General features: G+C 37.1%; 1 protein-coding gene across 1 annotated transcript in view; it reads right to left on the reverse strand.

The window, feature by feature from the left end:
• The window catches only part of RNF24 (ring finger protein 24), a 106,655-nt gene that overhangs the window by 34,003 nt on the left and 56,404 nt on the right, over positions 1-16,248 (reverse strand). The window contains exon 2 of the mRNA XM_040247885.1: positions 8,044-8,193. Within this exon, the coding sequence (XP_040103819.1) occupies positions 8,044-8,186 (143 nt within the window). The 5' untranslated portion in view covers positions 8,187-8,193. The remainder of the gene's footprint in view (positions 1-8,043; positions 8,194-16,248) is intronic.

Here is a 16,248-nt window from a genome sequence, read left to right on the forward strand (position 1 = left end):
TGGAATTGAGCTGCATAAGTTGCTTGTATATTTTTGAGATTAGTTGTCAGTTGCTTCATTTACTATTATTTTCTCCCATTCCGAAGGCTGTCTTTTCACCTTGCTTATAGTTTCCTTTGTTGTGCAGAAGCTTTTAATTTTAATTAGATCCCATTTGTTTATTTTTGATTTTATTTCCAGTATTCTGGGAGGTGGATCATAGAGGATCCTGTTGTGATGTATGTTGGAGAGTGTTTTGCCTATGTTCTCCTCTAGGAGTTTTATAGTTTCTGGTCTTAGGTTTAGATCTTTAATCCATTTTGAGTTTATTTTTTGTGTATGGTGTTAGAAAGTGATCTAGTTTCATTCTTTTACAAGTGGTTGACCAGTTTTCCCAGCACCACTTGTTAAAGAGATTGTCTTTAATCAGTACTGGACCTTTGTAACAAATTTTGGAGTCTGGCAGTGTAAGTCCTCAAGCTTTGTTCTTTACTATTTTGGTTATTTTTGGGCCTTTGCATTTTCATATAAATTTCATGAATTCATCAATTTCCACAAAAAACCTGTTGGGATTTTGACTGTGATTGTGTTTAATTTTTAGATTAACTGGGGAGAAGAACTGACATCTTTGTAAGATTGAGTTTCCAACCTATGAATATAGCATACTCTATTTATTAAGTCTTCTTTCTCTGTACACATTTCTATGTATAACACTTACATATCCTTCACTAAATTTATTCCTAGGTATTTGATAATTTTTGATTTACTGTAAATGGTATTTAAAATTTTTTAAATTCTAATTCTTTGTTGCTACTACATAGAAAAAAATTCAATTTTTGTACATTGATCCTGTATCTAGTGACTTGCAAAGTTCACTTATTAATTCTAAACAGCTTATCTGCAGAAGTTTTTGGATTTTAAAATATACAATTATTTTGTCTGCAAGCAGTAACAGTTTAACCTTCACAGATTTTGTTCTTTATTCTTTATTTTACTTTTTTCCCTCTGCACTGGCTAGGACCTTGAGTACAATATTAAATAAAAGTGGTGACAGTGAATGTCCTTATCAATAGTTAACTATTAATACAATGTTTTCTTTAAATTTTTTGTAGATATCTTTATTCAAATAAACAAAGTTCCCTGTATCCTAGTTTTAGATAAAAAAAATCATGAATAGATGTTAATTTTTGTCAAGTGCTTTTTCCCATCATACTTTCCTTTTTACTGTTAATGTGGTACACTGTATTGATTGATTTTCAGATGTTAAAACAACCTTCATTCCTTGAACAAAACTCCATTTGGTTATGATGTACCACCAGTTTGTACACCCTTGAATCTGATTTACTAATATTTTGTTCATGAGAGAGATTAGTTTATAATTTTCATTCTTATAATGTCCCTGTCAGGCTTTGGAGTCAAAATTATCTGGCCTCATTATTTGAGTTAAGAAATATTTCTTCCACTCCTGTTCTCTGGAAAAGTCATATAAGAGTAGTATTTTTTCCTTAAATGGAGAAATTCACTGGTGAAGCTACCTGGCTTGCAGTTTCTTTGTGGGAATGCTTTTCTTATTAGATACATAGTTATTAATACTTTCTATTTCTTCTTGACTCATTTAAAAATACTATCCTTCTTTTACTTGTATTCATATAACACACAATTAACCATCCTAAAGTATATAATCCAGTAGTACTTAGTATAGTCACAACATTGTGAAACCACTCAGTTCAGTTCAGTTCAGTCACTCAGTCATGTCTGACTCTTTGCGACCCCATGAATTGCAGCACGCCAGGCCTCCCTGTCCATCACCAACTCCTGGAGTTCACTCAAACTCATGTCCATCGAGTCGGTGATGCCATCCAGCCATCTCATCCTCTGTCGTCCCCTTCTCCTCCTGCCCCCAATCCCTCCCAGCATTGGAGTCTTTTCCAATGAGTCAACTCTTCGCATGAGGTGGCCAAAGTACTGGAGTTTCAGCTTTAGCATCATTCTTTCCAAAGAACACCCAGGACTGATCTCCTTTAGGATGGACTGGTTGGATCTCCTTGCAGTCCAAGGGACTCTCAAGAGTCTTCTCCAACACCACAGTTCAAAAGCATCAATTCTTTGGTGCTCAGCTTTCTTCACAGTCCAACTCGCACATCCACACATGACCACTGGAAAAACCATAGCCTTGACTAGAGGGACCTTTGTTGGCAAAGTAATGTCTCTGCTTTTGAATATGCTATCTATGTTGGTCATAACTTTCCTTCCAAGGAGTAAGTGTCTTTTAACTAGTTCACTTTAATTTCAAAACTTTTTTGGGCTTCCCTGGTGGTCCAGTAGTTAAGAATATGCTTTGCAATGCAAGGGACACCAGTTCAATCCCTGGTTCAGGAAGAGTCAGGCTGTGGAGGAACTAAGCCAGAAAGCTGCAACTACTGAGCTCACACACTGCAGCCACTGAAGCTTGTGTGTTTAGAGCCCATGCTCCACAAGAAAAGCCACTGTAATGAGAAGCACACTGCAGTGAAGAGTAGCCCTGACTTGCCACAACTAGAGAAAGCCTGAGTGCAGCAACAAAGACCCATCACAGCCAAAAAATAAAATAAATAAATAAATCTTTAAAAAAAACCCACATTTATTCATCAAAAATATCTGGTACTCATTAAGTAGTTGGTCCCCATCCCACCTTCCCTGCTTTCTGTCTCTATGGATTTGTCTATTATAAATACATTACATAAAATAAATCATACAACATATGACCTTTCTGTATCTGGCTTTTCATTTACTATAATGTTTTCAAGCCTCTTTCTAGTTATAGCAAGTATCAGTACACTGCTACTTTCTTATGGCTGAATAATATTTCACTGTATGTATATGCCACAACTTGATTACGTATTTATCTGCTGATGAGCATTTGGGTTGTTTACACCTTTGGGCTCTCATGAATAATGCTATAAACATAGTATACGAACTTCCTTGTGGACATACTTCTTCATTTGTCTTGGGTATATACCTAGGAGTGAAATTTCTGGGTCTTATGGTAATTCTATGTTTAACTTTCAAAGAGTTGATGAACTCTTTTTCACAGTGACCATACCATTTTACATTCCCACCAGCAATGTATGAGTGTTCCTGTTTCTCCATATCCTTATCAACACTTATCATTTTCCATATTTTTGACTATAGCATCTACCTGTTGTGAATTTTGTTGTGGTTTTAACTTACATTTCCTTAATGACCAATGCTGTTGAACATCTTTTCATGTGCTTGTTGACCATCTATATATCTTCTTTAGAGAAATGGCTATTTAAGCCCTTGACCTATTTTTTTAAAAAATATTCATTTATTTAGGCTGAGAAGCTGTGGTGGCTTCCCTTGTTGGGGAGCACGGGCTCTCGGCCACACAGGTTTCAGTAGTCGTGGTGTTTGGGCTCCGTATTTGTGGTGCATGGGTTTTAGTTGCCCTGCAGCACAGCATGTGGGATCTTCTTGGACCAGGGGTTGAACTGGTGTCCTTTGCATTGCAAGGTGGATTCTTAACCACTGGACCATCAGGGCAATCCCTTTTACTCATTTTTAAATTCAGCTGTCTGGCAATCCCTTTTACTCATTTTTAAATTCAGCTGTCTTCTTGCTGTTAAGAAAAATCTTATTTTTCCTTATTTTCTAAAATTAAGGAGAATATAATATGTTTAAAAAAATTTTTTATAATGCATTTTGAAAGCCTAAGTAGGTAACATTCTTCCTTAGTTTTAACTGTTTTACAAAAAATTAAGGTTAGACGTAAGAATAAGTCTTCCTCATGTCTGACACCACAGTAGATTTTTAATAGAACAATCACTGTTAAATATGCATAATAATAGTACTATGCTACACTAAATGTAAAATAACACCAGTAATACAGTCATTATCCCTGGGAACCTCAATCAAAAGCAGTCACCAAGTTTCAGTTCAGTCACTCAGTCGTGTCCAACTCTTTGCGACCCCATGGACTGCAGCACACTGGGCTTCCCTGTCCATTGCCAACTCCTGGAACTACTCAAACTCATGTCCATCAAGTCGGTGATGCCATCTTCCCGACCCAGGGATCAAACCCAGGTCTCCCGCATTGCAGGCAGACACTTTAACCTCTGAGCCACCAGGGAAGCCCCCAAATTTCCTAAGGCCCCCTTAACTTCACACTCCAGGATGTCTGGCTCTAGGTGAGTGATCACATGATTGTGGTTATCCAGGTCATTAAGACCTCCAGGATCAGTTTCTCCATTTCGGTATCAAAGGTTATTAGAATTTTGAGTCTTTGCACTGAATCTGTTGATTGCTTTGAGGAATACTGCCATATTAATAACATTAAGTCTTCCAGTTCCTGAAATCTTTCCATTAATTTAGGTTTTCTTTATTTCTGCAATATTTTATAGTTCTCAGTGTATAAGTCTTTCACCTCCTTGGTTAAACTTATTCCTAGGATTTTAATTCTTTTGGATGCTACTGTAAATGTTTCATCTATTTCCTTTTCAGATTGTCCCTTGCTGGTGAACAGAAATATAACTGATTTTTCTGGTGTTACTTCTATATTCTCAAAGTTTGCTTGTCTGTTACTCCTAGATTTTTTTTTTTGTGTGTGTGTGTATATATTCTATGGGATTGTCTATATATAGAATCAGGTCATCTTCAAAAAGAGATAGTTTTACTTCTTTCTTTCCAATTGAATACCCTCTATTTCTTTGTCTTGCCTAAATCTTCTGGCTAGAACTTCTAGTACAATGTTGAATGGTAATGGGGAAAGTGAGCCTCTTTTTTTCTTTTTAAATGAATATCAATGCTTTTATTTTTTTTCCTCACTGTTTCTGTTGAGAAATCAGATCCTTTTTTTAACAAAAAAAAAAACCACAATGACAGGTATCTACCACTATGCTGTGCTTAGTCACTCAGTTGTGTCTGACTGTTTACAACCCCATGGACTATAGCCTGCCAGGCTCATCTGTCCATGGGGATTCCCCAGGCAAGAATACTGGAGTGGGTTGCCATGCCCTCCTCTAGGGGATCTTCCCAACCCACGGGTTGAACCCAGGTCTCTGGCATTGCAGGTGGATTCTTTACCATCTGAGCCCCCAGGGAAACTCAATGGAGTGAACTAGACATCCATGCATGAGATGGAAGAAAAAGAAGGAATGCTACTGAGAAACTGTAATGACTACTTCACCAAACGGTTATTCAGCAAAGTCTGAGATGCTTCCCAAATGAGAATTACTCAGTTAACAATGACTCAATTTATCAAGGAACAGGGTATGATCACTACTACAAATCTATTAAGATCCAATCTTGTTAGTTTTAAGCTAAACATAACATTTGCCTGATTGCAAATACTATCCTCAAAGCACTATCAGTCCTCCATCGTACTCTTGGTGTGCTCAGTTGTGTGCAACTCTGTGATCCCATGGACTGTGGCCCACCAGGCTCCTCTGTCTGTGGAATTTTCCAGACAAGAATACTGGAGTGGGTTGCTATTTACTACTCCAATCATACTCTTATTATGATGGAAATAATCAGAATAAGCTGAATAAGAAAAAAAAAGAGAGAGAGAGAAAGCTGATTCACTCTGTCACAGGAAAACAAAATAACCAAAGTCATAGCAATTACATGCATACATATATATGTATAACAATCACTGTGCTGTACACCTGAAACTAACATGACACTGTTAACCAACTATATCCAATATCCAATTTAAACATTTTAATAAATAAATAAAACATACATGCTTTTACTGGATATGCCTGAAATACTCCTTATGGATAACAAAATGAAGATGTCCTAAGGGACTTTCCCGTGGTCCAGTGGTTAAGACTCTGTGCTTCTAATGCAAGGGGCTCAGGTTCAATCCCTGGTAGGGGAACTAAGATCTCACATACTACGTGGCATGGTCAAAAATAAATAAATAAATGAAGATGTCCCAGACCATGCAAACGAAATCCACCATTATAGTAACATATAAAATAGTCTTACTGATCTACACATTCTTGTGCTCCACCTGTTCATCCCTCCCTCTCCCCTAGCTCCTGGCGTCAACTGATCTTTTTACTGTCTCCATAGTTTTACCTTTTTCAGTATGTCATATAGTTAGAATCATCTAGTATGTAGCATTTTCAAGTTGGCTTCTTTCACTTAGAAATATGCGTTCAAGATCCCTCTATGTCTTTTCAATGCTAGATATAACTCATTTACTTTCAGAGCTGAATAACATTCTATTATCTAGATCACTACAATTCATTCATTCAGTGAAAAATATCTTGGTTGCTTCTAAGTTTTGGTAATTATGGTTACAGCTTCTTTCTACAAACATCAGTGTGTTGGTGTTTGTGAGGATGTAAGTTTTCAAATATTTTAGATATGCCATGTAGCAAAATTCTTTTTACAGAAATTAATTTCTCTCTCTTTGTGTATATACGTGCATGCATGCATGTGTGTAATACTTGCTCTTAGTCATGGATTGTCAATCATTTTACAAGAAAACACTCCCTGCCAAGAGCCCATTTTTCTGTGGTTTGTTGAACTTCTTTATTATTATTGTTTTTAAAATTTTATTTATTTATTTTTGGCTGTGCTGGGTTTTTGTTGCACAGGCTTTTCTCTAGTTGTGAGCAGGGGCTACTCTCAAATTGCAGTGTGTGGGCTTCTCACTGCAGTGGCTTCTGTTGTTGTGGAGCATGGGCTCTAGAGTGTGCAGGCTTCAGCAGTTGCAATTCCCAGGCTCTAGAGCACAGGCTCAACAGTTGTGGCTCATGGGCTTAGTTGCTCCATGGTATGTGGGATCTTCTTGGACAAGGCTGGATTATATATCACTGAGCCACCAGGGAAGCCTTAACTAATATTTTAGATTGCACTATTTTATCTTGCATTTGCTATGGCAGATGCATTTAATAGAAATATCTTTTTGCCATTCTTCCAGGAAACATTCTAGTAATAATAAATTGTGACTTATTTAGCCATTCCCTTCCCTAGGGGATCTTCCTGACCCAGGGATCAAACCTGGGTCTTCTGCATTGCAGGCAGACTCTTTACTATCTGAGCCACCAGGGAAGCTCGAAAGGAGGTAAGAATGGGGAATATTTTGTTTTTCTTAAGTATTGGGTTGGCAAAAAAATTTGTTTGTTTTTTTCTGTAGCAACTTATGGGCAAACCTGAATGAACTTTTTGGCCAACCTAACAGCTTGCCATCTGTTACTAAAAGAAAAGTAAAGTAGGTTCTTGTCTTCATTAAAAAAATCCAGGTTCAAAAACATTTTAATATTGTAAATCAACTGTACTTTAATAGAAAAGTTTTAGAATATCCTCAGTGTACAAATCTGTCCTTTGAGTGTGATTATGAAATTCTGAAATGGTTATTTTGGAAATGAAGCCAATGTGATTGGCGATGAAGCTGATGAAGCCAAATGAAGCCAAATGAAGCTGATAAATATGATTTATTTTTATTTTTTCAGTGGTTAAGAGCACATGCTCTAAGGTCAGACACAACTAGGTTTGGGTCTCAAGTCTAACCAATTTTTTATGTGTGTGACTATAGGGAAATTATTTAACTTCTGAAAAATAAAGATAATAAGGTTACCTTGTTTAATTGCAGTGCACACACAGCACAGGGTCTGGCACACAGTAAGTATCTAATAAATATTGATTTCTAAAATGTATCAAAGTGGTAAAGAATCTGTCTGCCAAGCAGGAGATTAGGGTTCAATCCCTGGGTTGGGAAGATCCTTTGGAGAAAGAAATGGCAACCCAATCCAGTATTCTTGCCTGGGAAGGCCCATGAACAGAGGAGCCTTGCAGGCTACCGTCCAGGGGGTCGCAAAGAGTCAGACATGGCTTAGTGACTAACAAAAATTTATAAATATTATATCTATAAATATAATATTAAAGAGAATGAGCTAGTTGTGGAGGATTTGTGAGAATGAATGGATCATGGACTCACCTTAATTTTAGAACATTTGTTAATTACCATAGGTTTAAAACACTTTAAGGGCAAAAGCTGATTTATTATTGACTGCTTAACATATATTAGGGCAACATAGAATGAAAATTGATTACCTAATCAAGTAGCAACAGAAGAGTAAACTAAGGATGAAGACAAATATAGCAGTGCCAAAAACCACAATATATATGTTGAGTGGCAGGTTCTGGAATCCAATATTAGGCATCCTGAAGTTGTAATGTGGGAAATCCGAGCTCATGGATGAACTGTGGGGAAACAAAGGAATGAAAAAAAATTAGGTTATAAAGACTAAGAACCATGATCACTTTATTTTGTATAATACATGTATAGAGGAAAATTTTTTCATAAGGCTTGATCCCATTTAAAACAAATATGATATATGAGGGTTAATATCCTTGCTATTAATTCATTTATCACACCACAAATACTTATTTAGCACTTACTATGTATCTGGCACTATTCCAGAAGCTTGTGATCCTACCTAAAATGCTTTACAAAAAGGTATTCACAGGTACTTCACTGAAATAAAGGCAATAATCAATAAATATGAAAATGTTCACCTCAAAGAAGTAGAAAGGGAAATAAAAAGTTTAAAGATTTTTAAAAACTCTTGAACTTTTAAAGAAATAATATTTATAATGCTAAAACACTGGAAATAACTTAATGTCTCACAAGAAGATAATGATTAAATAATTATATAGAGTCATATGTTACAATATTATTTGGTCATGAAAAGCTGTTTTCATTAACTTTTAAATTTTAATAAACATATGCAGGAAAAATTAAGCAATATATAAATTGTATACAAAATATGATCCCAATTTGGTGGATTACATATGTAAATACACATGTATATATAGGTGTGGACATGTGTGGCAGAAAAAGCCTTAAAGCCAACATAGCAAAATGTTTTTTTTAACTTGTGTTTTTCTCTTAATATTTATATTTTATTGAAGTATAGTTGACTTACAGTGTTTCAAGTGTACAGCAAGGTGAATATACACATTATTATTTTTGAAACTATTTTCCATTATAGGTTATTACAAGATATTGACTATACTTCCCTGTGCTATACAGTGAACCTCTGTTGCTTGTTGCATATCTTTTTTTAAAAATTAGAAATCTAGCACTCTATTCATACTAAGTCAAACAGGTGGAATCAAAATGTCACACATTTTTTAGTTAGGCAAAAATTCATAAGTTTTCTAAAATATATATATTATGCATATTATATATACATATAATATGCAAAAACTTTTATACTATATTTGATAAAGGCTTGAGAAAGAACAACAACAAAAAAAGAGATGGAGAAATTGAAAAACATAAACTGAAATGGGAGCACTGAATATGACATAGAAAAAGTGAAACAAACTAGATAAAAGTAAAAGATCATCATATAATTCAGTTGTTTTTAAACATGGCTGATCATTAGAAACATATCTAGAGCTCTGGTGAAAAAAAAAAAGCAATACTTCGGCACTTGCATTTTTCAAAAAATTCCTAGATAATTCAGATATGCATCTGGATTTTAAAAAGTGATTGCAGGTTTTTCTATTACATGGTAATTTTGGTGATATAGAGTTCTGTTATTTTTTTGTTAACCAATCATGATACAATGGTATTAAGTGAATAATAGTTACATAATCACAATAGTAAAAGATGTTTATTAGTTTTCACAATCAATATCCAGAAAAAAAAAGATAATTATAATTGCAAGCCATAATGGGAATATTATTAACATAATATAAAATAATTACATACAATTTGGGGGGTTAAGCAAAGTGATGTGGTAAGTGGAAGTGCATACACGAACATGTTTTCATCCACCCAGCCAGTCTATGTCTTTTGGTTGGTGCATTTATATTTAAGGTAATTATCAATATATATGATCCATTTTCTTAACTGTTTGGGGTTTATTTTCTCTTTTCCTTCTCTTGTGTTTCCTACTTAGAGAAATTCCTTTAGCATTGTTGTAAAGCTGGTTTGGTGGTACTGGATTCTCTTAACTTTGGCTTGTCTGGAAAACTTTTGATTTCTTCATCAAATCTGAAGGAGAGTCTTTCTGGGTAAAGTATTCCTGGTTATAGGTTCTTCCCTTTCATCACTTTAAATATATCATGCCATTCCTTTCTGGCTTATAGAGTTTCAGTTGAGAAATCAGCTGATAGCCTGATGGGAATTCTCTTGTTGCTTTTAATATTTTATCTTTGTTTTAAATTTTTGTCAGTTCGAGTACTATGTGATTTGGTGTGTTCCTCCTTGGGTTTATCCTGCCTGGACTCCCTGTGCTGCCTGGACTTGGTTGACAATTTCCTTTCCCATGTTAGGGAAGTTTTCAGCTATTATCTCTTCAAATATTTTCTCAGGTCCTTTCTTTCTTCTCCTTCTGGGACCCTACAGTGTGAATGTTGGGGCATTTAATGTTGCCCCAGAGGTCTCCTAGGCTGTCTTCATTTCTTTTCATTCTTTTTTCTATATTCTGTTCTTCAGCACTGATTTCCACCATTCTGTCCTCCAGGTCACTTATCTGTTCTTCTGCCTCAGCTATTCTGCTATTAATTCTTTTCACTGTATTATTCATCTCTGTTCTTTAGTTTTTCTAGGTCTTTGGTAAACATTTCTTGCATCTTCTTCATTATTTGTCTGAGATCCTGGATCATCTTCATTATCATTATTCTGAATTCTTTTTCTGGAAGTTGCCTATCTCCAATTCATTTAATTATTTTTCTGGGGTTTTATCTTGTCCCTTCTTCTGGGATATAACTTTCTGCTTGTTTAAGCCACTGTGGGACTGTGGTTCTTCTTGCTTCTTCTGTCTGCTTTCTGATGGAGGAGGCTAACAGACTTGTGTAAGTTTCCTGATGGGAGGGACTGGAGGCAGGAAAAACTGAGTCTTGCTCTGGTGGGCAGGGTCTTGCTCAGTAAAACTTTAATCCAATTATCTGCTGATGGGTGGGGGGCTGCACTCCTTCCCTGGTAGTTGTCTGGCTGAGGTGACTCAGCCCTTGGGTCTACAGGCTCTATGGTAGGGTTTATGGTGACCTCCAAGAAGGCTTACACCAAGGGGGACCTTCCCGCCCTGCTGCTGCTGGTGCCCCTGTTCCTGTGGTGAGCCCCTGCTGACCCATGCCTCCTCAGGAGACTCCAACACTAGAAGGTAGTTTTGGTTGTCTCCTATGGGGTCACTGCTCCTTTCCTCTGGGTCTTGGTGTGGGCAAGATTTTGTTTGTGCCCTCCAAGACTGGAGTCTCTGTTCCCCTCAGTTCTGTGGAAGTCCTATAATCAAATCCCACTGGCCTTCAAGGTCAGATTTCCTGGGGATTCCCAGTTCCTGTGTTGGATCCCCAGGCTGGGAAGCCTGAGGGGGAGTTTAGAACCATTACAACAGTGGGAGAACTTCTTTGGTATTATTGTTCTCTAGTTTGGGGGCACCCACCCGGTGGGTATGGGGTTTGATTTTATCATGATTGTGCTTCGCCTACCATCTCACTGCAGCTTTTTCTTTGTCTCTGGATGTGGTGTATCTTTTTTGGTGGGTTCCAGTGTCCTGTCAGTGGCTGTTCAACAGCTAGTTGTGATTTTGGTGCTCTTGCAGGATGAGATGAGCGCGCCTCTTTCTACTTTGCCATCTTGTGTTGGAAGCTCCAACATATCAAAATGTTAATAATGGCTTACCAGTCATTTTGATTTTCTTTTTTTTTTCTTAAACACTTTATTAAATCAGATTATGGGCAACTCCCTGATGGTCCAGTGGTAAGGACTTTGTGCTTCCATTGCAGGAGGCATAGGTTTGATCCCTGGTCAGGGAACTAAGATCTTGCAAGCTGTGTGGTGTGGTGGAAAAAAAAAAACTCCCCTATTTTATAGATAAGGAGTTTTGGTCACATAGCCATGATTGACCAAGTATGTATGGGAGTCAAGGACTCTCCAGCTCCAAAGCCAGTGCCCTCACGCTATATGCTCTAGTCTGTATAATCAGAAAACAGCAAATATTGTTTAAGCACTAAAAAGGGAATATTTCTGCTGATTAGTTTAATACTTACTGATCACTATACAGTTAAAATACCATGAATGAAGGTTGGCCCCTTCTTTAGGTGATAAGCTATAGTGATAAAGTGGCTCATCATACCTTCATGTTAGAATTTTTCTTGTCATTTTGATTCACTAGAAAATAAAGAGCAACTGCCATGCTTGATTATCAAGACCCATAATGGTAACTGGATTACAACTACTGCCAAAATCAAAAAAAAATAAAACCCCATCAAACAAAATGATTCTACTTTTATTAATAGAAGGCACATTACAAATGTGTTTGCAAATCTTTAGTGTCCCTTGTTGGTTCCTGGAAGAGTATATTTATATTATAGACAACGTTGAGATACTGACTGGTTGTATCAGAAACCTCAGTGTTATTATCAATTTAATTTCCAACTTCTAATACCTTATACCAGGAAGTCAATAGCTGCAAAGGACTATTTCATCTCATGGAAATTCCTAAGAACTTCCAGACATAAGTAATGTGTAATATTTAGTTATGAACATTCAGCCATTTTCTGCAGATTTTATTCAAATATATAATTTCCTTTTTGTTATACTCAAATCTTCTTGGAAGAGAAAGCAGTAGTTCAGGAGTACTTTACCAAATATATCTAGCACACATATTGTACAGCTCTAAGAAAGTTACAGCTGTGCAAACTTAACTCTTCCACATTGCTAATAGGGCTTCATCTGACTCCTGCTACAGTCAAGACTATCCCTCAATCCTTTAGCAATACCCCTCAGTAGACAAATTTTGCTTGGTAAAATAATTCTCACATTAGGAAATACGAGATTAAATGCACATGTTGGGAAGACTGAGAGAAAAAATAGGCAAACAGGTGGAAAAAGGGACAGGTTTGCAGTCAGCAACTCTGGATATTGTTTCCAGAATGTCACTAGGTAGATGTCAATATTTGGTCAATCTGTATACCTCACTGGGACAATGCTTCAAAGGATTCCTGAAAGGATAAAATAGTGATAGATACTGAAGTATTTGAAAACTCTAAGAGTTAGGACAAAATACTAAGGACAAAACATGTATGTGTGCGTGTGCTGTTTACAATAGCCAACACATGGAAGCAACCTAAATGTCCACTGACGGAAGAATGGATAAAGAAGATGTGGTACATATATACACTGTAATACTGCTCAGCCATTAAAAGAATGAAACTGTGCTGTTTGCAGCAACATGGATGGACCCAGAGATTGTCATAATGAGTGAATGAGTCAGGCAGGGAAGAAGTATTGTATGACATCCCTTATATGTGGAATCTAAAAAGAAATGATACAAATGAACTTACTTAAAAAACAGAAAGAGGGGTTTCTCTGGTGGCTCAGTGGCAAAGAATCGATCTGCCAAGAAAGGAGTGGCAGGTTTGATCCCTGGTCTGGGAAGATCCCACATGCAAGGAGCAACTAAGCCAGGGCACCGCAACTACTGAGCCTGCGCTCTAGAGCCCAGGAATCACAACTACTGAGCTGCAACTATGAAGTCTGTACACCACAACTAGAGAGTAGCCACTGCTCACTGCAACTGGTGAAAAGTGAGCAGCAACGAAGGCCCAGCACAGCCAAAAATAAATGAAATTATAACCGCTCCCCCCAAAACAGAGACTCACAGACTTAGAGAACAAACTTATGGTTGTGGGGGAAGGGGAATGATAGGGTGGGGAAGGATAAGGAGTTTAGGATGGACTTGTACACACTGCTATTTTAAAATGGATAACCAACAAGGACCTACTCTATAGTACACAGAACTCTGCTCAATGTTATGTGGCAGCCTGGATGGGAGGGGAGTTTGGAGGAGAACGGATACATGTATATGCATCGCTGAGTCCTTTCACTGTTCACCAGAAACTATACTGTTCACCAGAAACTATCACAACACTGTTTGTTAATCATTTATATCTCAATACAAAATAAAAAGTTTTTTTTTAAAAAGAATATACTGTACAGCACAGGGACTATGTAATGTTATACACAATAATATCTCAATTAAAAAAAATGTTGCCAAAAGAATCAGAGAACCAAAAGAGTTAAAATCTTTAAGTAATAGAAATAGCTACAAAATATATTCTTATTTAAAATAGGATAGTTTAAGTGCTAGAAATGCATTAACATAATGCATCTAGGATCTTTTCTGTACTTGGCAAATAAAAAGCAGCCAATAAGTGTTGATTATTACTGTTAAAAATGTGTTATTTTTATCAGATGACTGACTGAGAAGTGCCTTAGTGAAAGCAAAAACACTGTTAAGATATATGTAAAGATTTACTAAAACAATGATACAAATGAATTTTCTTACAAAACAGAAAGAGACTCACACACTTAGACAATGAACTTAGAACTGCCAGGGCAGGGGTGGTGGAGAGTGGTTGGTGGGAAAGAAGGGGGTAAGGATAGTTAAGGAGTTTGGGATGGACATGTACTTACTGCTATAATTAAAAAGGCGAACCAGCAAGGATCTACTGTATGGCACATGCAACTCTGCTCAATGTTATGTGGCTGCCGGATGAGAAGGCAGTTTGGCAGACAATGGATACATGCAGATGTATGGCTGAGTCACTTCACTGTTCACCTGAATCTATCACAATGTTGTTAATTGGCTCTACCACAATACAAAATAAAAAGTTAAAAAAAAAAGAGTGTGTGTGTACATTTTGGCAAGGGGTAGGGGAGAGGGATGGAGAAGGAAATGGCAACCCCACTCCAGTGCTCTTGCCTGGAAAATCCCAGGGACAGAGGAGCCTGGTGGGCTGCAGTCCATGGGGTCGTGAAGAGTCAGACACTACTGGGCGACTTCATTTTCACTTTTCACTTTCATGCATTGGAGAAGGAAATGGCAACCCACTCCAGTGTTCTTGCCTGGAGAATCCCCGGGATGGGGGAGCCTGGTGGGCTGCTGTCTATGGGGTCACACAGAGTCGGACACGACTGAAGTGACTTAGCAGCAGCAGCAGGGGAAAGGGATGACATTTAAAAAAATAGTAGATAACATAAAAGGTGCCCTGGCAAAGATTAAATCTCTATAAAGGTTTCTACCAAACCAATTGCTCCTTCAATCTCTATAAAGGTTTCTACCAAACCAATTGCTCCTTCAATCTCTATAAAGGTTTCTACCAAACCAATTGCTCCTTCCTCAAGGACCTCCTCTGCACACACTGCCAACTTGTGCCAACGCATATAACTTGTGCCAAACTAGCCACCAGAGGCAGGAAACCTATCCTGGCCAAAGGCAATCATCATATAGGCCAGCTGGGAGTGAGCCAGTGGTGTGAGAATCTCACCCTGTAGGGGTCCTTGTACTAGGTGGCACCACCAACAAACTCTGGGGGAATTCTGGATGGAGATACAGACAGGGAGTATTAGAGGTAGCACTGTCATCAGAAGGAAGAGATGTCTGCCTCAGTGCTCCTGGAGGCTGGCTGTTTCTTACGAGTCCTCCATTCTCACAGAGGAATGGGGGTTGACAGGGGATATACTGATGTAGAATACATTTTAGGAATCCCTACCCTTTCTTCTGGTAAATGGAATTGCTTAGCTACAACTGATCTATTTCCCAACAGTCTAAGTAGATGGTGTATTATTCCAAGATGTTAATCTGGTCTAGATATATTAATTTTATAATATTTTCATTATAATATTTTTGGCATGAATATGAATATTAAAAAAATAAGTCAATCTTTAAAAAGAAAGCTACTATTCAAGATCCTCATAATAAGCTAAGTATTCTTTGCTATTTAGCTATTACAAATGTAAAAGTTACTTAGTAACTGCTCTTTGTGGGAATGAAGAGAAGAAATAGAACATATAGTAGTACACTGTTGGATCTTACTTGGCACTTCTGACTTCATTCACATGAAAATCTTTTCCCCCTTTATGCAATTCCATAGTCCCTGAAATCTCTAATCTCAGTGTAAATTTCAAACTATCTAATAAGTTTATTAAAAAAGAAAGAAAAAGACAAATATCTGAGGTGTTTTTTTTTTTTTTTAAATCAGCAATGGGATTTTTTTTCACCAAGATACAAAAGGAATAGACATTTGGCCCCACTGAGGACCTTAGCTTAACAAAGTACACCATAGTTAGATGGGCTGCAGCAGGTGTTTTGTTGAAGTATGTTTGGTGGCCTCATTCTTCTTAGACCAGTTCCTGACCCTAGTCAGCATCCTCCCAGTAGCCAGTACTCTACTTTTGTTTTAAAAATGCTCAGAAAAAGAAGAGACATTGGTCTTTTCTAATTACACTAGTAATTAGAT

This window comes from Oryx dammah, unplaced genomic scaffold (genome assembly GCF_014754425.2).
Source record: "Oryx dammah isolate SB20612 unplaced genomic scaffold, SCBI_Odam_1.1 HiC_scaffold_10, whole genome shotgun sequence".
Taxonomy (NCBI): domain Eukaryota; kingdom Metazoa; phylum Chordata; class Mammalia; order Artiodactyla; family Bovidae; genus Oryx; species Oryx dammah.